The sequence below is a fragment of the Cryptomeria japonica genome, chromosome 7 (assembly GCF_030272615.1).
Source record: "Cryptomeria japonica chromosome 7, Sugi_1.0, whole genome shotgun sequence".
NCBI lineage: Eukaryota > Viridiplantae > Streptophyta > Pinopsida > Cupressales > Cupressaceae > Cryptomeria > Cryptomeria japonica.
The window spans coordinates 518,194,874-518,217,339 of NC_081411.1; the positions used below are offsets into that span (position 1 = coordinate 518,194,874).

At 39.3% G+C, this 22,466-nt stretch overlaps 1 protein-coding gene across 1 annotated transcript in view; it reads left to right on the plus strand.

Annotated features, from left to right (window-relative positions):
• LOC131061662 (uncharacterized) overlaps positions 1–22,466 on the plus strand; it is a 265,563-nt gene that overhangs the window by 203,621 nt on the left and 39,476 nt on the right. The window contains exons 11-12 of the mRNA XM_057995474.2: positions 11,402–11,660; positions 11,757–11,806. Coding sequence (XP_057851457.2) covers positions 11,402–11,660; positions 11,757–11,806 — 309 coding nt within the window. The remainder of the gene's footprint in view (positions 1–11,401; positions 11,661–11,756; positions 11,807–22,466) is intronic.

Genomic DNA, 22,466 nt, shown 5'->3' on the forward strand with positions numbered 1-22,466 from the left:
ACTTCATGAGATCCCTTCCTCAGTTTCCATTGAGACGCCCCTTTCTCCTCATGACATAATGGTGGAAGAGTCTCCTCAGAATGTCATTCCTATTTCGGCAGACGAGTCGCCTCCTGATCATCAACAAGAGAGTGTGCTGGAAGTTCCTGAAGATACTCCTGCATGTATCCAGCTGTCAGAGATTGATACCTCCACTTCTGGTTTTGAAGAATTTATGAGGCAATCTTCATGCCCATTGGTTACTGAGCAAACTGTGGTCGCCATCCAAACAGACACTCCTGCTAGGATGACCACAGTTGTTCAAACAAAAACTACTTCTCCTTTGCTTGCAGCTGTTACTGAAGGAGAGTTGATGACTAGACCTCTGTGGCTTAGTTCTTTTACCCCAAAAAGGAAGAAGCAAGAAATCTCACCTAATGCCTTTGATTATCAACAACTTAAACAGTGTAGGCCCAAGGTTGCTAAAAAGGCCAAGGCTATCTCCAGAGTAACTGTTGACAACAACAAGATGAAGGTAGCTGAAATTGTTGAACCCTTGCAGATAAGCCACTTGAAGAGATGTCAGCTGCTGATTACAAAGTTACAAAGATAGAATTGGGTAAGCAAACGCATGAGGTGATTAAACATGATGCCCAGTTTTTTGTAGCTTCACTAATACAGCGGTGCGATGAACTTTTAGCTTAGAAAGACAAGCTAGAAGAGGACAACCGACAACTTGTTGCAGCTGTTCGTAAAATCACAAAACATATTGGTGAGGTGAGTAATCCTTCAAGTTCTACCGAGGCACGAGAATCAATTCGTAGTGTTGTAAGGGCTGCTCAGAAAGTACAAGCATTGGATTCTTGGGTTGATCAGCTTCATGATCTATGTGCACAAGTGCTGAAAGACATTTTTCATATGATGTCTAAGTTGGAGACTATTGAAGATAAATTAAGTCATACCTTCGTTGCTTTTAAGAAGAATCTGGAAAGTGTTGAAGGTAGTTTGACAATTTGGCGCACCATGCCCCAACAACAGTTGAGTGGTCTACAGGAGCATGCCATTATCCCTTCCAGGGTCATGTACTTGGAATTTGAAGAGCTTCTAGAAATTAAGGCCCTTGTTCTTAAATCCCTCATTGAGGAGATTGGTGATGCAATGAGATTACGGGGTGAAGTTTTCCAAGATAATGTTTCTCATTGTGGAAAGGCCTCTTGCAACATAATAAGTCAGGATGGAGAGTTGATACCAGAAGAAGAAGTTCTTGCAGATTTACAGATGAGGATTCATAATGAATGGAGGAGCGAACAATTCTCAGCTGCTTCAATTCAAATTTTGATGAAATACCAAATCTTTTGCATGAAATTCAGTTCGTCTTGGAGAAGAACAACTCTATGCTCCTTCGATGCCATGATACCATTGTGAAGACCATGGTTGTTGCCAAGAACACCCATGAACCGGATCCTAATGAACTACGAATGGTGATCTAGAAGGTTGAAGGATTCATGTCTTCACGTGCTGCAACTTAAGTTTTTTTCAACACTTAGTTGTATTTTTCCAGAATTGTAATCTTTTAGTTGTAGTTTTTCTTTTGACAAGTTACATGTAAAAGCCTTTTGTAAATTGCAAGTTAAGTCTTTACTTGCACTTTTGTAATTACATGTAAGGGAACTACAAGTTGTGTTCAGTTAGGACTGTAGTTGGAATAAGTCTTAGTTAGTTATTGAATAAGTCTTGGTGGTTGAGAGAATCTCTCAAGTTAGTTAGGATCCTCCCACCTTTTTCTCAAGGCTCCTATTCTATAAATACTTGAGGGGTCTATTGTAATTTTTATCTTTTGAAAAGCAAGCAAAAACTTTGCCAAATTTATAGCAAAGAAGTCTTTGAGCTTTCATGTGTGAATTCAAGAATTGAAAGGAATAGAAAGAGATTTCTCAAGCTTTGAGTCTTTGTGCTACATACTTGAGTTTGTGTTCTATATTATCTTTGTTGCAAGTTTTTCTTCAAAGAACTTAATCGAATTTGATTTGCAGTCTTTGTGTTGCAAGTATTTGAGGTTAATATAAATTAGAATAAATATTGTTTTGAGAAGAGCTGTAAGTCTTTGTGCTTGAACTTATTCTTAAGAGAGTTTAGAAGCAGATTTTGTGAGAAATAGCTGTGAGTCTTTGAGCTTATACTACTTCCCATTGTTTTAATTAGAAAAGAATCAGATATTCTAGTCTTTGAGCTGTTATAATTTGTTCTTGATAGAATTAGTATAGAAAAGGGTAGATAGGACTTCACATAATCAAGTCTTTGAGCTTTCAGGAAACTTCGTTTCCTTTCTCTCATTTCATTTCGAAAGTTGTTACTGCTGTTTTATATTAAATCGCTATCACTTTTCTGTGAAGAGAAAAGGATATTGTCTTTCTTGAAAGAAGAAGAAAGATTGTTGTCCCATCCTATTTTATTTTCAAAGTTGTAGTTAGATAGGGGGAGCCTTCCCTTAATTAGGAGAGTTTTACTCACACACTGGTTGAAACCACAATTTTGCATATTTCCCCAAGTGTACAAAATTTTCAACCAACACAACAATCCCCCCCTAGCGACTACTGAGGATTCGAGGGGCAACTCCAGGGATTCGAACTCGTGACCTGACACTCTAATACCATTTGTTGGAATCACTGCTGCTGTTACACCAAAAACTCGAACTGTTAGTGAACGGGCGTGTGGCCAGAGTTAAGGAACCACAGGAGGCAGGAGAAAGTCATGTCACGAATCCACAAGAGGCGCTGACCCACCGAACGACCAACAGTAAGCTCACAAAGATTGCTCTGTTTCCAGTAAATTCCTCTTTTTGAATACCGACAGAGGTGTCTGCACTTCCAAAGCCAAGCATTTTGATATTAATTGGGATTAAGCGTTACAGTGGTTATTGAAGCAGAGCTTCATATTTCTCACTTGCAATGATTTCCCTTTGACAAAACAACAGACCTAAGCGATTTTAAGCGTTTAAATGTGCGGTGATCACAATGTTGGTGACAAGACGCAGTAAGCAACTAAATTTTTAGGATGACTAAGCCTTAAACCAAATGAGCTGACTACGGGGGCAACCGTTAATTAGGTGCTCTACCAAAGCCGACATCCAAGAAACATATCGGACAACATCCTAACTTTGCACACCAAAGTTGGGAAAATCAAACATACCGCCACAAAACTACAAGGAGACAACCCCTTTCGAAAGCAAACCTACACTACAGAAAGCAAACTAAAGTAAAGCGGAAAACAAGAAAACTAAACTAAAAACAGAAAACAAACTACTCTAAAACAGAAAACAAAAGAAACCTAAACTAACTATATATAAGAGAGGCCGATTGTACAAAATACGGACTATATCCATGCGTTCTGTTGTGACCTTTTTCACACATCGCCCCATTGCAAATGGGGACCCTCTCTTTTCCTGCTTTCTAGGATTTTGTTAGTATCCTGTGAGCTTTTGATGCAGTTTCACCAAGCCTTGTCCAGTTCAGAACATTTCAGGCCCTGATGATTGAAAGTTAGTTTTTTGCAAGTTATGTGATTCCTAAGTGTGAACACCACCAACGTGCTTAGAGAGGCCAAAGGACGAAGATCGCAATTGATTTGGACAGATTTGGACAACTTTCTATTTTTAGAAAGTTTGCTTTTTTGCTTTTTTCCTATTTTTAGGAAGTTTCGTTTTTGGCATTTTTAGCCCGATCCCTGGTATGGCTATTTTTTAGAAAGTTTTCCCTAGATTATAGGGATGTCTGCTTTTTGCTTTTTCGGGATGCAGACCTAGGGTTTACACTTGCACCACTAACCTGCTTCGATCGGAACTCGAAAATTCCAAGTTTTGACCTAAGAAAGCTAAATCCCTAGATTTTAGGCTTTTTGCTTTTTCAGGATGCAAACCTAGGGTTTACACTTGTACTACTGACCTGCTTCGACCGGAACTCGAAAATTCCAAGTTTTGACCTAAAAAAGCTAAATCCCTAGATTTTAGGCTTTTTGCTTTTTCGGGATGCAAACCTAGGGTTTACACTTGTACTACTAACTAGCTTCAACCGGAACCCGAAAATTCCAAATTTTGACCTAAAAAGCTGAATCCCTAGATTTTAGGCTTTTTGCTTTTTCAGATGATCCACCTAAGCATGGATTTCAAATTTCAATTTAATCCGATTAAATTAGATTAAGCTGTGAAATTTTGAAGTTCCTCTGAAAATCTTCTAAGTCTGGCTAATGAAAGGTTTTGCAGGTACAAATGAGGCTATCCAGAAGTCCGCCATGTGTTGAAGAGGCCATGATGGAGAGCCTTCCAAAGTCCGCCCTCTTGAGAGCCTTCCAAAGTCCGCCTTGAAGAGCAAAGGTCTAGAAGTCCGCCCATGTTGGAGATGTTCAAAACTCCGCCATATTGGCAGGTAGACCAAAACTCCGCCAAGATGGGAGAGATGTGTTGAAGTCCGCCCAAGAGGAGGGATGCCTAAAGTCCGCCCTAGGAGGTGTCTCCAAAGTCCGCTCTAGGTGGGAGTATAGCCTAAAGTCCGCCCAAGCAAGAAGAGGGGCCATGAAGGAGCTAACGCCAAAGTCCGCCCAAGGAGGAGAACTCTCCCAAGTCCGCCAAAGTTTGGGGGGTCACATGGGTGCTAAGCCCAAAGTCCACCATGAGTTTGGAGGCCATGGGTGTCATAGCCAAAGTCCGCCCAAGATGGAGAAGATACCAAAGTCCGCCATAGTCATGTGGGAGCTAACAACAAAGTCCGCCCAAGCTTGCCAAGTGTTGGGAGCAACCAATAAAGTTTGCCATAGGCTAGGAGGGTCCATGGGTGTCATAGCCAAAGTCCGCCAGGATGATGGAGACCTTGAGGGTCCCAAGCTCCAAGTCCGCCTTGCATAATGGAGGTCATGTGGGTGCTAAGGTTAGAGTCCGCCATGCCAATGGAGGTCACATGTGTGCCTACTCCAAAGTCTACCATGGGTTGAAGGGGCCATGAAGAGGCCAAGCCAAAGTCCGCCAAAGCTTGAGAAGCCATGAAGGGGCTAAGGTTGAAGTCCGCCCAAGGTTGGAGAGGTCACATGGGTGCTAAGGTTGAAGTCCGCCCAAGGAGGAAGGAGACCATGAAGGTGCTAAGGCTAAAGTCCGCCCCACCTTGATGGAGGTCATGTGGGAGCAAGGGTCAAAGTCCGCCCCAATGCCTTAGTCAAATTTTCACTTTAATGGAGGCCATGAAGGAGTTCTAGCCAAAGTCCGCCAAAATTTGAAAAAGATGGAGATAAAATTCGAAAAATCAACCTACACATGGAAGGTCAAACAAAGTCAACATGATGTCACAAAATCCATAGAGATTTCAAAATTAAATCCAAAATGAAGAAATATCTAAATAAAAAAAAAAATCCTCAAAATAAATCCAAAATGGAAATTTTTTTTGAGAATATTGAGAGAATATTATAAAGTTATTGAGATATTAATTCAAAATGGAAAGTTTTTTTTTGAAAGGGAATATTAGAGGATTAATGAATATCTTCAAACTTAAATCAAAATGGAATGTTTTTTTAGAATTAGAAGTATGAGTTGGATGATTTTAGGGGTTTTGCTTAAACCTTGTCTACAAATACTTCATTATCAAATTCATTATTACACCAAGAAGTTCAAAATTACTTAGGAGAGCTTAGTAAAGTATGTCAGTTTGAAGATCATCTAGAGGAAATTCTAGATATTGCTGGAAGTGGGATAATATTTTTGGCAGAAGACTTACAGATTTCTAGAGAAAGGCATCTTTTCTGAATTTTCTCGATATTTTGGAGAAAAGTCTAGCCTTACTCCTATCCAAGACAGAGGTGAAATTAAAATTGTGAATTTTCTAAATATTTTCCAGAATTTAATAAATGATTTTTTTCGAAAATATTGGAGAAAGAAAATCATTTTTTTTGGCTAAGTATGAAATTTTTTTGAAAGTTTTAACACTTGATGGTGACTTCAACCTACCTCAAGGCTGAGGGTTTGGAGGTGAAAATTCAATTTTTGTGGCTAAGTATGACAGTGAAAAATGGAAAATTTTCAAACACTTAGCCATTTCGCGGCCCCGTTATTTTTTTTCGAAATTTTGCAGGAATTTTCTAACTTAAAGTTTTCATCATTCATCTGCAGGTCTTAAGCACCATGAAGTTCTAGGTAGATAAAGATGCTCCTCCAGAGTCGAGGATGACTTCCAAGTGGAAGAACATCAGCGACACCAACCTCAGACACATCAATCTGAGGGAGTTTAAGAAGCGAATGTTTGGTCTGGACAACCTTGTGCCTACCACCATTGCGTGAAAAATGATGAAGAGTGGTATCGTGCACGCTGCTGGCTTCCTCCCCACCATGCAGTGCAATGAACTAGTAGTTGAATGTGCCAAACACTACAACCCCATCAGTAAGGATATTGTTGCACTTGATGGAAGAGTGTTGGCGAATGTCAGCGATGAGGCCATCAGAGAGGCCTTCAGGATCCCTGAGTACCACAACGCAGTATATATGACCAAGAACGAAGCTGACAGTCTGTACCACGATCACTTGGAAGAATATGATGCCATAGTTAATCATTCCTGGCTAGACAAGCCGAGGAAGGGCGCCTCCAAACTCCAGAGAAAGAGCCTAGTGCGAGCATACTTCAAGGAGGACATTGGGGACATGATTGTCTTGCTCAATAGAATAATAGGAAATCCTGAAGGAGCTCCATTTGAACCCTGGATGTATTATTTCATTAATGAAATAATCAATGGAGTAAAAATGATAGACTGGGCTCATATGATTAGCGACAACCTAGACAGCCAACTAAGGAATCTGGAGGCGAATAGGACTTTCTTCATGAGTTCTTACTTGTTCTATTCTTTAGCCAGGACCTACAGGTACAAAGGTCTCACTTGTAGAGGAGAAGTTGGGAACAAGGAGAACCAATTTCCGGTATATGATTGCTATCCCCAGCTCCATATGGAGGAGAAGTTCCATTTCAAAAGGTGAATGATGCCCTCCTGATGCACATTACCTGGACCCTTCAAGGTGGCTTGCACCAGAGGCTCTCTCAAGAGTCTATGGACTTCATTGGTCGGTTCGGGTGTGGGTACATCCAATATCCAAAGTTCACTTACCTCCAAATTCAGGGATTCTCTTGGCCTCCATACAAGCTTCCAGCTTACCCTACCAACCGAGTGGTGTTGCTCGAGGTTGTGAGACAATTGTAGGAGTATATAGCGATTCAAAGGGATAAGCAGAAGAAGGCAGGGACATCCTCACTTACAATTGGTAATGGACTGGAAACATGTCCATCATCACAGGCTGCAACTACTGCTGAGAAAGAACTGGCCTGGTATCCCTTCTACCAATACAAGGCAAGAAAAGATTTCGATCCATTCCATAGGATAAAGAAGATCGAAGGGACAACGTTTGAGCACAAACTGGATCTGGAAGACTACTGGGCTAATGCAACCGATAGTTTCGAGATCTGGAAGAGGTTCTGGTCAAGAATTCCTTTAAGTATGGTGAGAGCAACGAAAGTGTTCAAAGTTGCTGATCAGGTGGAAGAAAGCCTAGAACTTCAGCAGCCGGGTTTTGAGAAGATGAAGAATGAACCTTTAGTCTTGATAGATTGGACAGAGGGAGAAAAATCAGATCTAGCAGACCTCATGAGGCCGGTGGTTGAGTACTCAAGGTGGTGGGCGTCTGAAAAGACAAAACAGTTGAAGGCCAAAGGTGTGGTTCTAACTTATGAGTTAATGGGAGTGGATGATACTCTGTCCGTCCACCCTTGTACCTCTGTCGGTGATGCTCGGAATCCAGAAAGTGTTGGATCTCGAAAGAGAAAGGAGTTGGGTGGAAGCTCCACAAAGTGCATAGGGAAAAGGGTTGTAGTTGAGAGAAGAGAATCCAGCGAAAGTCACTCCATCCTAAGTGCTGCTTCCATTGCGCCTGATCAGAGTACAATTGGGGAACAAGAGATGAACATCTATGTGATTGATGATGAAGTAAGAGTGCTTTCCCAGCCAGTTGAGGAAGTGGTGGAGAAGGTCTTCCGAAATCCAGACAGGGGGCATGTTGAAGCCCCTACAATCTTCTTGGATGGCATACCAGCGAACCCAGGAGAAGCAGACGATGAGTTTGATCGGAACACTGTAGAACAATCAACCATTCCTGATTGGCTGAGAGCAAGGATAAAGGCCAAGGTTCCCAAGGATGCCCACTCAACCGAGGAGGTTACCGCAGCATTCCTGGAGAAGGTGAATGAACCCGCTATAGCCAAACCGCCCAAACCAGCCAGGAAGTTTTCCCTGATTTAGAGAGAGTGCTGGATTCAGGACAGTCCAGATAGCAGTGCCCAAAGAAGGGAAGACTAGGGACAATGTCACCGCAGGTGACTACGAGATTACCACCGTAGAGATGGGTAAGCTTACCCAGGACTAGGAGATCCAATACTTTGATGACTCTTGTAACGTTCTAAAGACGAGGCTGGCTCATGAAAAAGAAAAGAGGAAGAAAGTGGAAGAAGAGAACTAGCAGTGGAAGAAGTATGTTCTCCATCTTACCAGCCCACTCAACCATGAAGTCCCGGCTACTCCACCACAGCCTCTTCAGCAGGGATCAATGAAGGACAATGATGATATGAAGGGATCATACACTCAAGGAAAGGAGTGGATTTCAGACGCTGTGATACGTGCTGACACCTTGGTAGAAAACTTAGTATCAGCACATGAGGCAACTTCTTTGTTGATTGATCGTATCCAGGATCTGTCATACAATTGGGAAGAAGTGGATGAAATTCAGAATGAAATACTCCCTCACCTGAAGGTTATCCGAGGCATGTCAAAGAAGAGCTTAGTGGATGCAGGCATCATACAGACAGGAGACAGGTACGACTTCGGCACGTGGTACTATGCTCTGGTCACTCGGATTGAGGTTCTGAAGAAATCCGAGACCAAGCGTTTTGAGACAGAGGCAAGGGTTAGAGAGATCTTGGGCAAGGTATTCCGTGTGGCGTCAGAGATCTGGCAGAAGGAAAGCCTAAGAGAGAAGCATTTACAAGCAGAGAACCTGAGAACCAGGATTCAGGCAAGCTTCTTTTGAGATTCAGGGATGATTAACAAAGACGATCTTTCGAAGATTGCAAACTTCCTCTCCATCGATGACAACTTCCTCACTGTTGTGACGTTTTCACACATCGCCCCCATTGTAAATGGGGACCCCTGCTTTTTTGCTTTCTAGGGTTTGTTTTTAGTTTTTTTAGGGTTTTGTCAGTTAGCCTTTGTAAGATGAGTGCTGTCGGGGAGATCAATAGGATAGCAGGTTCTGCTTGAGTGAGGTCAAGTTGATAAGTGATGAAGTCTGAAAGTCCTGATCCTGAAATTTGGCTAAGTCTGAAAGTCCTGATCCTGAAATTTGACTAAGTCTGGAAACTGAAAAACCTCCAAAAACTAGATTTTGCAATATAACTCCTGGAGGTCTGAAACCACTCTCAAACATCCTGAAAGTATATATGGAATATAACTTAAAGTATAAGAATTCTTATACTTAAATGTTATATTCCATAAAATTATCCTGTCGGAGAGTTCAAAAAAGTCGGATTTCGCTCCTGACCCTCTCAGGAGGTCCAAAGCGAATCTCGCCCCTGACCCTTCCAGAGGGTCCAAGGCAAAAATCAACCTAGGACTCATTCCTTGCCTTATTTGACCAAAATTTGATTTACAAAGCATTTTGTTTGGACTGTGGAATTGATTGAAAACCTTGAAGAAAATGATGGATTTTGGCCAAGATTAGGAATTTCGCTCCTGACCCTTGCTGAGGTTCCAGAGCGAAATTCATTATAAACTTCGTTTGCCACCTTGATTGAACTTGAAACCTTTTTCCTGGCCTTCAAAACGATCTTACCTTGCCTTGTGAAGTGATTTGAAACTTGAAGATTGAGCAGTTTAGCCTAGATTGTGAAATTCGCTCCTGACCCTTGCTGAGGGTCTAGAGCGAAAATTTTATTTGAGCCTATTTGTCACTAATTTTGGCTAAATTTTTATGTGCAGGGTCTCCTGGAAGGAAGGTCGAACATCATTCAAAGGTTTGGATGCTTGCAAATTGATGAATTTTGGGCAATAAAGGCAAAATCGGTCCTGACCCTTGCTGAGGGCCTAGGGCGAAATTTTGAATAGCTCTCATCTTGCATGGAAAACAATCAAGTTTTGGACATAAGTGAAACAAGGGCAACTTCCTTTTGCCTCCTAAAAAAGTTTTAGCTTGAAATAATGAAGGATTTTGTTGAAATCACCAAAATCGCTCCTGACCCTTGTTGAGGGTCCAGGGCGAAAAACCTCAAAATCACACCTTTTCTCCAAAATTTGATGGAGCTAAGTTTGCGAGTCAGTGAGAAGGCCTAGTTGGAATGTCTGGAAAAGATTTAGAACGTTGAAAAATGCTAATTTTGAGCAAAATTGGGAAAATCGCTCCTGACCCTTGCTAAGGGTCTAGGGCGAAATTCCTCCAAAAGACATTTTTGCCTTCAAGATTTTCAATGAATTTACTCAATTGTGCAAGGAAATTGATCTTGGAAATAACAATGAGGGTTCAACAATCAAATTTAGGTGGATTATAAGCCTAAAATGGAAAATCGCTCCTGACCCTCTCTGAGGGTCCACGACGAAATCATCATGAAGTTTCATTAAGCCTTGTTTTAAAAAGTGATATTCTCCAGTTTGCATGAAATTTCACCAAATTTGCCAAGTTCGAAACATTTGGAAGGTTGAATTAAATGCGCATTAATTAAAACATTTTGCATTTAATAAATTAATTTTAAGCCTTGAAATAATTAAAAAAATCCACCTTGGAGGCACTAAAATTAATTTTTAAAATTAAAAAAATACAAGTTGAGCACTTAATAGTCATTATTTTGCCTTTATTGTTAAGTCGGCCTCCTTCTTAAAGGTTTTTTATTTATGTTTTACCCTTTTTGTCAAGTCGGCCTTGGGGAAAAAGAAGGTGAGCGCTCTATATAATAGGGGGGCATTGTTTCAAGTTCAAATCATTCATTCATCCCTTCTAAAGTGCGAAATTGAGGAGCAATTTGAGGAGCGAAATCCAGAGGATTGAAGGCGAAATTTTGCTAAGTGTGGAGACTAAGGAGGGTGGAATTTATTCTTTTGAAGCTAGAGGAGGTGCAATTCATCCAAGAGAGGGCTATGATTTAAACTTTGCCTAGCGAAATTCATTTTTCTTGCAATGCGATTTCAGACACGTCAACAACTACTAAGGAAGATTGACTTGACTACCATATGGTTTTTTGTTGTCATTTTTAAATTTTACCTATGATTGAAGTTTATTACTTTATTATTTATTCTGATTAAAATATATGTTTTAGTTTTTATATTGTCCCACTTCTAACTCGTTTTAATGTATATTTCATAGGATGGGAGGATGAAAATCACAAAAAAAAGATCTTTTCGGAAAAGTGTAGTACATCTGAGTTATTTACACCACCAATTGGATCCCGAAAAAAAGAAAAAATTTCCATTAATGAGAGAGAGTTTCAAGAAATTTCCCATATTTTTTCTTGGGATGGATGTTCTCAAACAAATGTTTCTTTTATGGACTTTATACCTTTGCAGACTGATTCGAGCATGTTATATGATAATTGCTTGAGAGATTCTAGTTTTCCTAATGCAAGGTAATATTCAAGGCTGATAATATTCATAATCTTTAATTGTTCTCCATGCAAACAAATAGTGAGATTGAAGTTTCCTTTTCTTTTCCTTCTATGTAGGTGCGTTATGGATGAGATATCCAACATGTTTAGTGGAGAAGACAATTCTTGTATGTTTTGAGTTATGAGTTGGTATTCTCATGAATTAAAAATAGTTTTGAAAAGAAATTCTTTCCTGCTTTATGAAACATGTATTCACATTTATTTCTTTAGTGTAAAATTGAACTCATTGGTACCTATTAAATGTTGATTGGATTTCCCAATGGTGGTATCATTAAAATCAAAAGTTGAGATAGTCAATTAACTCATTGATTTCAAACTAATTCTACAGTACAATGCCATACCATCTAGTTCAATACCCTGCCCAAAGGAAGACAATAACACCTTGCAAGTGGTGATAGTCATTGTATTCTTCTATAGCAATATTGAACTACAAGTTCACCAAGATCCCGGTTAAAGATTTTTCTCTAGTCAACAACAACCATACTAGAAACCTCATTTTACACTCAAGATCAAACTAAGTTGAATCATCATTTAAACATTCAAAGAATTTCACCAAGTATCTACTAAATTGAGAATAGTCTATTAAGTCTAGTAATCACGTAAGTATGCTAGGAAACTCTTAAGTTAAATCATGGCCTCGTAATAATGTTATAGGAGAGATTTCATTGAATAATTCACATGGAGTGAACCTATAGAATTTGTAGTTAAGTATTTTAGCATTAGTTATCTTTTCATTTGAATAACTTTGTGAATGCAAAAGACAAGAATGACATTCCGAGAATGATAAATGTTCGTAGAAAATTATCTATTCATTTATACTTGTGTGAAATGCCTACATGATTAAACCTATTTAACCTATAGAAATATCTTTTGTATTTAACATATCGATACGTTAATCCCATTCAAGCATTGCTGTTAATATAAGTATGTATCATAAATATAAGATACATTCATTGTACTGCAACCAACTAATGGCATTATGTATTTATCAATAATCCGTTACAGAAAATAGCACAATGATTCAATTCACATTCTGCTAACATATATTCCAACAATGGAACAATGTTATAAGGCTTTTACAAGAAGTCATAAATGGGATCATAGTACATATTTGGCAAACTGCTCTTAAATTACAATTACAATCATCCAATGGCTCAAAAAGTAAAATATATCATATCACAATACTGATAGTTGTTATTTTCCTTGTTTTGAGGATTTGTCTGTTGGATCTAGGTGATGATGAAGAGAGTTTGATGAGCCCAACAGTGAAATCACCATCCACTCCACCCATTGATAGCATACTAGTAGAATCTAGATGATCAAGCAATCTCATGACTAGTACTATTATACATTATGCAGCATCTTGATCTCAGTTACCTCCTCACCACCCTCTATGTTTCAGGTAATGGTGGATAATCTGTCTACATTCTCATCTTGTTGGGCTCTCCCTAAGGTATCTTTCATCAACCGCTAAAACTTAGCCTATTCCTCATCCTAATTGATCTAAATGCTCTCCTCATCAACAAAATTATATGAAAGAGAAGATACCACAGAAGCAACCTGCTGTCTAAACTTATCTAGTTTGTCCTTCCAATTTGATAATATGTTGACAACCTCATCAAGAAATCAGGCCAAGAACTTATATTGGTGTGACTTGGTATATGGTAGCACTAGGCATGGGTACAAGTGACTTAAAAGGTTTTTATTTTAAGTACCATTGAAATGGAGGATTAAAATTTAATATTTTATTAAAAATTTTCAAAAAGTCACTTTATTTTATTATTGATCTGAAAAGTGAATTTTTCAGAGGGAAATTATCCGGTTGCCCTAAAGTTGCCCTAAAAGTGTCTATTTAAGAAAGAGTTGTGCAGAGAAGAAAGGTTAGATTGAATGTTGCATTTGCTATTTTACTAAGTGAGAACATGAGTTCTCATATTTCTTTAGGACTAATGCTCTCTTGGAATATAAGTTCGGGGATGAAAACTCTCAACATCCATTGGAGCAATTTCATATAGATTTTGCCTTGGTGCTAAAAGTGAAGACATTCCATTTTTGTTGCAGCGTTAATTTATTTTTACAATTGTGTTCTACGAGAGAGTTTTTTGTGTTCTAATCCAATTTTGGTGCACAAAGGTTTGATTGTTGATTGCAGTGAGATTGCAAGATGCTAATGAGTGATGGTGGAGACTTGAGCCAATTTGTGAAGATTATTGTAGAGGTTGTACCTATAATGGTGGAAAAAATTAGGGTAGGGTTCAATTAAGATAATAAAACCACTAAATGACCTAATTAACCATTACATTGGGGAGGAGAGGAATCTAATAGATCTAGCCTTGAAAGACTAAGATTTTGATCAGATTCTTGGTTCCTTTTGATAGGTCTTTCTCCTCCTTAAATTGAATTGAATTGATTTGTTCAAGATTAGGGCAAGATAGTGAACTATTGAAGCAATTTGACATAAACAATAAGCTACAGGTGTCGTATGGAGCCACCGACCTAGATCTGAGCAAAAGAATATGTTTCGAAACTGTTCCTAGAAGTTCGGGCTGATTTTTCGGGACCAGGTAGTATCAATTCGCCATGGTCTGATGAATTTCTCATCGTCGAAAGTTGAACCTGTTTGTCTCTGTGAATTTTGTCGATCCTCCTGATTATAGCTCTATAATTGTTCCAACTTCCTGCACACAGAGAAAAAAGAAATATGTTGGGAATAGGGGTTTGCCTTAGGTCAAACCTTGGTTTTGGAATTAACCATCAAATTGAATTGATAAATGTAAATGAAAGATCGCAGTAAAATACTTTCCTTCTGAGGGAAAGGCTGAAAATAATTGAAACACTAATAATATACCTCAATGAATTTTTGTTTGTGTTCACAAAGGAATTAAGGTTTCATGTAGGTTGTCTTCATAAAACATGGATCATGAATGTCATCTCCAACGCTTGAATCTTGACTTCACTTCTGCTTCAATGCTTGATGAAAGATTGATTGCTTGCTCATTTGAATTTGCTAAAGTGTAATTGAGATCTTGAATGAGGTTCATTAGGTTTGAAATGAGAGGGGTAGACCTCCTTTTATACTTGCTTGTCGAAAATTTGATTGAATTTCCCCAATAGGTCAAAACAGGGCTAGTTTCATCGCTCACCAAAGATGACCAAGGGGGCCAATTTGGGCCCAATTTAAGAGGCCAAAGGTGTATATACCGTGGTCTTGATTTAGGTCCAGGGCGTGGTACGTCTTGGTCCTGATTTGGGATCAGGGCATGGTACGTCTTGGTCCTAGAAATCGGGACTCCAAACTGGGGGCTAAATTGGAAAATTGATGAAAATGTGAAGTAGATGGGTGGTGTGAGCAGAATCAGTATTGGAATCAGGCCTTGGAGGACGGAACGCCAAAGTGAGGCCTAAGCGAGGACAAAATTGTAGGCAAGTATAATTTAGGATGCTACAGTAGCATTCCTCTTGGTTGAGTTGTACTTTCTATGCTGATTGTACATGCCTAGAAAGGGGTGTGTGAACTATTAGATGGAAGTGCTCCATTTTGTAGCATTTGCAGTGTGTTTGAGGTTGTATCAAACCTTATTTAACAATGTGGTAGCAATATCAAAGTGTTACTAAACTTGCATCAGCACCTCATATTATTTACAAGAGGTATACTTCAATTGGCTGTGTTTGGATATTGTGGGAATGATATTCTATGCTTATTATGCATCTTTTAGGTTAATTTGCGTTGTTACAACTGTTTGATTTTATAACTAGAATATTATATGAGCTTCTTTCAATAATGCATTTGTCAATTTTCTATATTGTAATGCATTTCATGTATATCTTGTAGACCCCGGATGATACCATCTGAGGATCATATTTTTGTATGCATTTTATATTGTAAGATTGGACAGTTTATCGCTAATCACTATAGCCTATCATTGAACTCGTTTTAGCATCAAACAAATTGAGATTATTGACTATTTTGGTCTGAGTCAAGCTTAGACATTCTGCCAGTGGCTTGCGTTGCATACACATAGTCTGCTAAAGAGGTGTTGATAAGGTTGGCTCTACAATTGGTGTTTCATTCTACGCAGCCTGCCACAGAGGTGTTGATTAGGTTGGCTCTACCACCAACGTATTTTGGTCGGCTTGCCAACATATCATTTTGTACTTGCACTCATTTAGAATAGTCATGTGGTTGGAAGCAAGTTATATGCTCTCACCTTGTTCACTCCGGGATCTAGGTGATCAAAAAGTGTTGAAGACGTTGCATATAAATTTTCTATATTGCAAAAAATAAAAAAATAGGTTGGGTTGTTACATGTTTATTCTCCAAGAAAGAGAAATTGATAAAATGAGCATGTAACCTCTTTTTAGATCTCTTTCCATAAATTTGCAAGGGAATACAATATTAATGAGTATTCTTTACTTTTATTTAAGTCCTTAAACTTATAAAATAATAAAGTTTCATTTTTTTAACACTCACTTTTATGACCTTGAGCTTAGTGATGGTTTATAATTCACTTATAACCACCCTTTCAAATAGTTAAATATAAATCATCATGAAGTTACTTTTCAACAACCTAAATTTAGCTATTTAATTATTTCCATAAATTTGAAAAAGGGCACATGACACAAACCCTAGTGCAAAGGCACCATGTTCAACATTTTCTTACATTCCAAAATGGAATTCTTCAAGGAAGATAATAGATAGAAAGGAAAAAAGACCAACCTCTTATACTAAAAGTTAGAAACTTGATCATTTGACATTCCTCTCAATACCACCTTCTTCCCATCAGCCATGAATTTCAACTCCATGGTTTGCAAATTTAATTTGATCGCACCAAGAGATCTCAGCCATTGAATCCTGAGGACTGCATCATCAATCCCACCATTGCTAACCACAAAGAAGTCATCTCTAATTTCATGATTTCCCAACTTCAGAGACATGTTGGAAATCATTCGGTTGCAGGATATAGTGGAGCCATTAGCTACCATGATTTTGAAGCCTTCTACTTCCTCTGCCACTAGCCCCCTCTTTGCAACAATTCTCTCATCAATGAAATTATGAGTCGCTCCAGTGTCAATTAGAGCAATGACATGATGTTCTCCTATCACTCCCCGAACTCTAAAAGACTCATTCTTGTGAATGCTCGAGAGTTGAACAACCACTCCTCTATCTTCTAATTCACTTTCAAGCCCTTCAGGAGCCTCTTCATACTCGCTATCCTTAATTTCAGTCTACTGTTTTGAAATTTCAGAATCTGATCCATCAGCAGAATAGCACTCCATTTGATGTAAATTGCCCTTCCCACGACACTTATGTCTTGGGGCCCATGGTTCTTTGCAAGAGTAGCAAAGATTCTTTCTCCGGAGCTCTAGACGGAGCTCATCATCCATCTGAGAAGGGAACTTCTTGGTCTGATTTGAAAACTTCTTCTTATCCTTCTGGAAAGGAAAAGGCTTGGACTAAAATTTACTCCTTGGGCCAGCCAACTCCATACTTCTAGATTTTTTGATGGCTTCCACCAAAGTAGGCAGATTGAAAGCTTTAACCCATCCCTTCAAAGGCTCTTCAAGACCTTCTATGAAAAGAACAACTAGACTCTTTTCTGAGATGCTGCTGACCATAATTGAGAGGTTTTGGAATTCAGTTATGTAGTTGTCCAAGGAGCCTTGTTGTTTGAGTCGAGCAAGCTCTCTAAACTTCACCTCCGGGTCCTTAGAATCAAACCCATCAATCAGCTTGTTGGTGAACTCGGCATAGGTGTTTATCAAGCTATGACCAAGGGTGACCAACCCATGGTACCACCATTCGTGCGCAACTCCATCCAAATGCAGGGTGGTGAACTTGATGGCTTCTTCTTCAGGCATAGGTCTCAAGAACAAATAGTTGTCCAACTTCTGCACCCACGCTCTAGCTATACTTTTACTACTTCCATCAAAATGCGCTAGAGAGACCTTTCCAAGAGCTTGTTGATAATCTCTTGGAGTGGAGTAATGATTAGCATATCTTCCTTCCCTTTTCTTCTTCTGGTTCATGTATTGGTTAAGAGACATGGCATTCCGAATCTCTTGGGGAAATGTTGCATACTCCACGAAACTGGCCCGAATCTCCTCAACTACAGGGACTTGAACTTCAAGAGGCAGTGTTTTCCTTGGAAGGAAAACTGGTTGCAATGGCCTTGTCACCGATCCAACAGGTATTCCACTACTATTGCTGCAATTTCCATTACCACCGGAGTTGTTGGATGTGTTGGCATTATTTCCACTCGTAGTCTGATTCCAATCTTGGCTTTGCCCTCCTCTAGCATTCTGTCTAAAAGTGGTTATCATTTGGAGCATCATGTCCATCATAGTGTCAAACTTCTTTTCCATTTTTTCCACAGCCACGCTGCCTCATTCTGACCAAACAACTTTTCTCCCATTGAATCTGCTGAATCAATCTCTTTCTCTCTGTTTCTCAAGACCTCTGAACAGGTCTCTTCCTCTGGCACTGACGGTACCTGATACTGCCTTCTCTGTTCCTGGTTGTAATAACTGACGTCTCTGTCACTCATGGAACCCTTCTGTCACACAGGCTAACAGGAAACTAGCTCTGATACAACTGTAATATTCCCACAATTTTTTTTTGATTTTTAAAGCAAGATCACAATCACACCAATCACCCATTAGGGTTAGAACAATATAATCCAAACAATTGAAAGGAACTCTACACCTTTTGATCACCGAGAGCCCAAACTAGGAGGGTGAGAGCATATGGTAGCAGGGGATCGTTAGCCACAAGCTGTTGAAAGTAATGATTACAATAATGGGCGGCAAGCCAGCCCCTTCCGCTTATCCAACAGGTAAACAAGATACTTGGCGGTAAACCAGCCAAGGCAACAAGAGCACACTCAACACGAATCACTCTACCGCAATGTTCTAGCGGGAGGACTGAACACATCAATAAAGCTCAACTCGACTGATTATGCAGCGGAAGGATCATTACAAACATAATATCACTCAACCACTAACTCAGTGGGACGACATAGCAACAAACCGAATTACATGATAAGTAGGTGGCTAGGCCAGCGTCTTGCACTTATGTAGTGGGCAAGCAACACTCCAGAATTGGGTAGTAGTACGACTACTTAACCTTACAATACAAAAAGGGAAGATTAGAGCTGATATCCAATGCAGATTACAGCAATAAACAACCATCAAATTATCTCAAATAAAGCCACTACTGCTGAACTGAAAATCTGAAGTCAACACACACATGACTATTCTCAACCGGCAACACCAAAATGATCATAACTCACTCAAACGAAAGCGGAAACACACCAAATCAAAAGAGAATGAAAGTTATAACCTAGACAATGTTTCAAGAACACAAAACCTGCAATCCAGTCGCCTCAAAACAACACGCATCCCAATGCACCTCTACAATGGTACGACTTGTAATTTATTTTAAGTTTCCCATTTAATGTTTTTATCTTTTTATTGTTTTTTGGTCATTTTTAGTTAAAATAGGGGTTTTTTAGCTCAACTGCAAGTAAACATGCAGTTTGTCCTAAAAACCCCTACTTTAATGGGTTTTACATGTAATAGGGATTTTAAATCCCCATTACATGTGTGCAAGTGTTTAATACTTGTTGTAGGGATTTTATTTCCCCCTTACAAGGAATTTTAAACTTGCAGTTTGTCTTTCAAAACCCGATTTTAGCATAAAGTTCATTTTTGACAATTTTTAAACTTGTCATTTGTCCAAAAAAACCCGATTTTGGCTTAATGAGTGAAAAAGTGAAATTTTAAACTTGTTGTTTTATATTTAAAACCCGATTTTGAGCATGAAAAGGAAAAAGGAGAAAATCGAACTTGTCATTTTATGTTTAAAACCCAATTTGCTTCCTTTTGAAGAAAATCGAACTTGTCATTCATTTTTCAAAACCCGAAATGCAAGAATGAAGCGATTTTGGACTTTTTCAAGGCGAAATTCGTAGATGAATCGTTGGATGATGGGGGCGTTTTGAGTTTGCATCCTATCTTCTTGCATTTTTTGACATCTATCATGCCATTTCAAAGACAAATCCGCTGGTTTTTACCCTAAGAAACAGCAATTGCGTTTTTTTTTAACGTGCCTCATGAATGCCACGATTTGAGCGGTTAAATCTTCAATGTTGCCCACACTCCTAAATCGTTTTGGCCTTTCTTCCTAAGGCGTGGAGGGTAAGAAAGGTTTCGCACCATCTAATGGTGCATTGAATGTGCAATATGCGATGAATGCCACGTTTTTACAAAAACGTGACTCTCTCTTGGCTGCGTGTTTGATCCTTTGGCATTAATATCTCTTCAAACACCTTTGGTGTTATTATTCCAGCAAATACCTTGATCATTTTGCTTCAACGAACCCGAAAGGAACACTTTCATTGGCATTTTACTCTTGCAAGTTTAAGATTGCTGCCATTTTTGAGGGCATTTTCACAAAAACGTGATAAGGGTTTAATAGTTCAGTTTTGCTTCTTCATCTCAAGAAGTATTGCATTGTTGGAGAAGCATTTTGATTTTCCAATCAAGGTATGTTCTTCCTTTCTTCTCTTCTTTTTATTATTTTCATGTCTTCTTCATTTTTCGTTTCTTGTTACGTTCTTCGCATGTGTTGTTCTTCCCTTAAAATTGGTTTTCATGAAACAAATCTTCCCTCTAAAATGCAATTGTTAAATTGCACTATTCTTCTCAAAATTCCATCTTAACTTGTATTCGAGATTTTTAATCTCGATTGCAAGTTCGCTGGAAATTCTTGTTCTTCCCTTACGGTTGAGAAAATTAATCTTTTTTGGTTAAATTTCCAAGCTTGAAAAATGTGAAATACCTCTCTCTTGCAAATTCGGATTTTGAAAACCGGATTACATGTTGAAAAGATCTTCCCATTTTCATGAAAATGACTATCCCGGATATTCCCATTTCTATCCATCCACGCTCCCCATATCCGCACTTTTCATTTCCATCATTTCCCGCAAGTCAAAACCCCATTTTCCATCCGTTTCTCCATTTTCGAATTTACAAGTATACTTGTATTCGGGTTTTAAAATCCCGATTGCATGTATGTACTTTCCAACTTGTATACTTACGAAAATTCCCCCAAGATCCGAAATTGGTCAAAGTCAAGATTTTCCCATTTCTACATGTCTTCCCTCTTCTTCTCACAAAACCGTGAAATTCAGAGATCAAAGTTTTACCCATTTGAAAAAAGAAAAAATGATATTTGCAGCTGATTATGATGTGGCCTTAACCCTTTTAAGTCTTCATCACAGCATTCCAGGTTCGCAATCAATGTCAGATTTGCCGGCATCGCCAACTCCAAAGAAAATGAAATACAAATATGACAAATACCAGAATGAGATTGCACCTTCCCAGGTATCTTCTCCATTGGATCGTATCAGGGATACAGAAATAGGGCACGTTGATATGGCGGAATTCATTCACAGGGTAGAAGATCCACAGGATAACAACTTGCAGCGGCTGTTGGACAGCCATATCCATCATGCGTCTTCTTTCCCAGTGGCTGCCCTAGAACCTGAATTTATTCTTGCATGCGCCCATCATTTTGACAAAGAGTCAAGAGTCATAAAAAATGATGATGGTGAAGCCATAATTCGTCTTGATGCGGATACGATCGAGAAGGTCTTCAAAATACCTCCTGCACCTGTTTATATGGAAATCACCAAAGAAAGTGCAGCAGAGTATTATGTGAAAAGAGAAAAAGATTGCAAGCGCCACATCAATAAGTGGATTCATGAGCCACGTCCTTCCTTCTCAAGATGGGCAAAGTTGTACCGTTGTGATTTCAAGTGGGAGATAGGAGACACCATCACTCTTCTCAACAGAATGTTAGGCCTTGAGCACTCTAATGTCTTTGAGCCATGGATGTATCAATTCATCATGTTCATACGGCAGTCGCATCACATTTCATGGGGTGAAATCATCAGCGATGCTTTGTGCGAACAACTTGCAGCAGTTCCTACCACTATGACCTTCTTTATGAATTCTTATTCGGTATATTTAGCAGCATCACTTAGACACTTTCCAGGTCTTTCTACCAAGGGTGATCGCTCGCTCATACCAGTTTGGGAATATTATGACCAGCTGCCCTTGAAACCTAGCAGACTGCATTTCAGAAGAGTCCAAGACGCATTCTTTGGATATTTTATGTGTCAGTTTGACATGGATCTCCGAAATAAACGAGTGTCAGATGAAGCATGGGTCAAGGTATCTGAGTATGGCTGCTTATTCCTGCAATTTCCCACCTTCACCTACATGAGGATTGGGTGCTATGATGGACAACCATACATGCTTCCAAGATACCCGACCGATAGGATAATTCTTATGGAGTTGGGAAGACAGATTATGGCTGTTCATACTCTTCAGTCTGCTAGACACAAGGTCGGAATGGGAATCTCCAGCACAAATCCATTGAAAATTGGTCGATACTCCCTTGTCACATCTGTGAAGGCTAAGGCCATGGAGGTTGAATTGCAGGAAATCAAGCTTAAGAGGTTCAAACCTAGGGCTGATTTTGATTATAGAGGTATGAAGGAAAAGATCAAGAAATCCTTTGTACATGTTCATCGCATTGAAGACATCTGGGCAGATCTCCGCACAGAAGCTGAAGTCCTGAAGATGGATTACTGCAGGCTCACTGTTGAGCAAATTGTTGACTTGAACTTGGCAGATATCCCACAAGGGATGATTGATGACGGGCGTATACTTGATCCTGAATACATTTCACGGAGGGTTGAG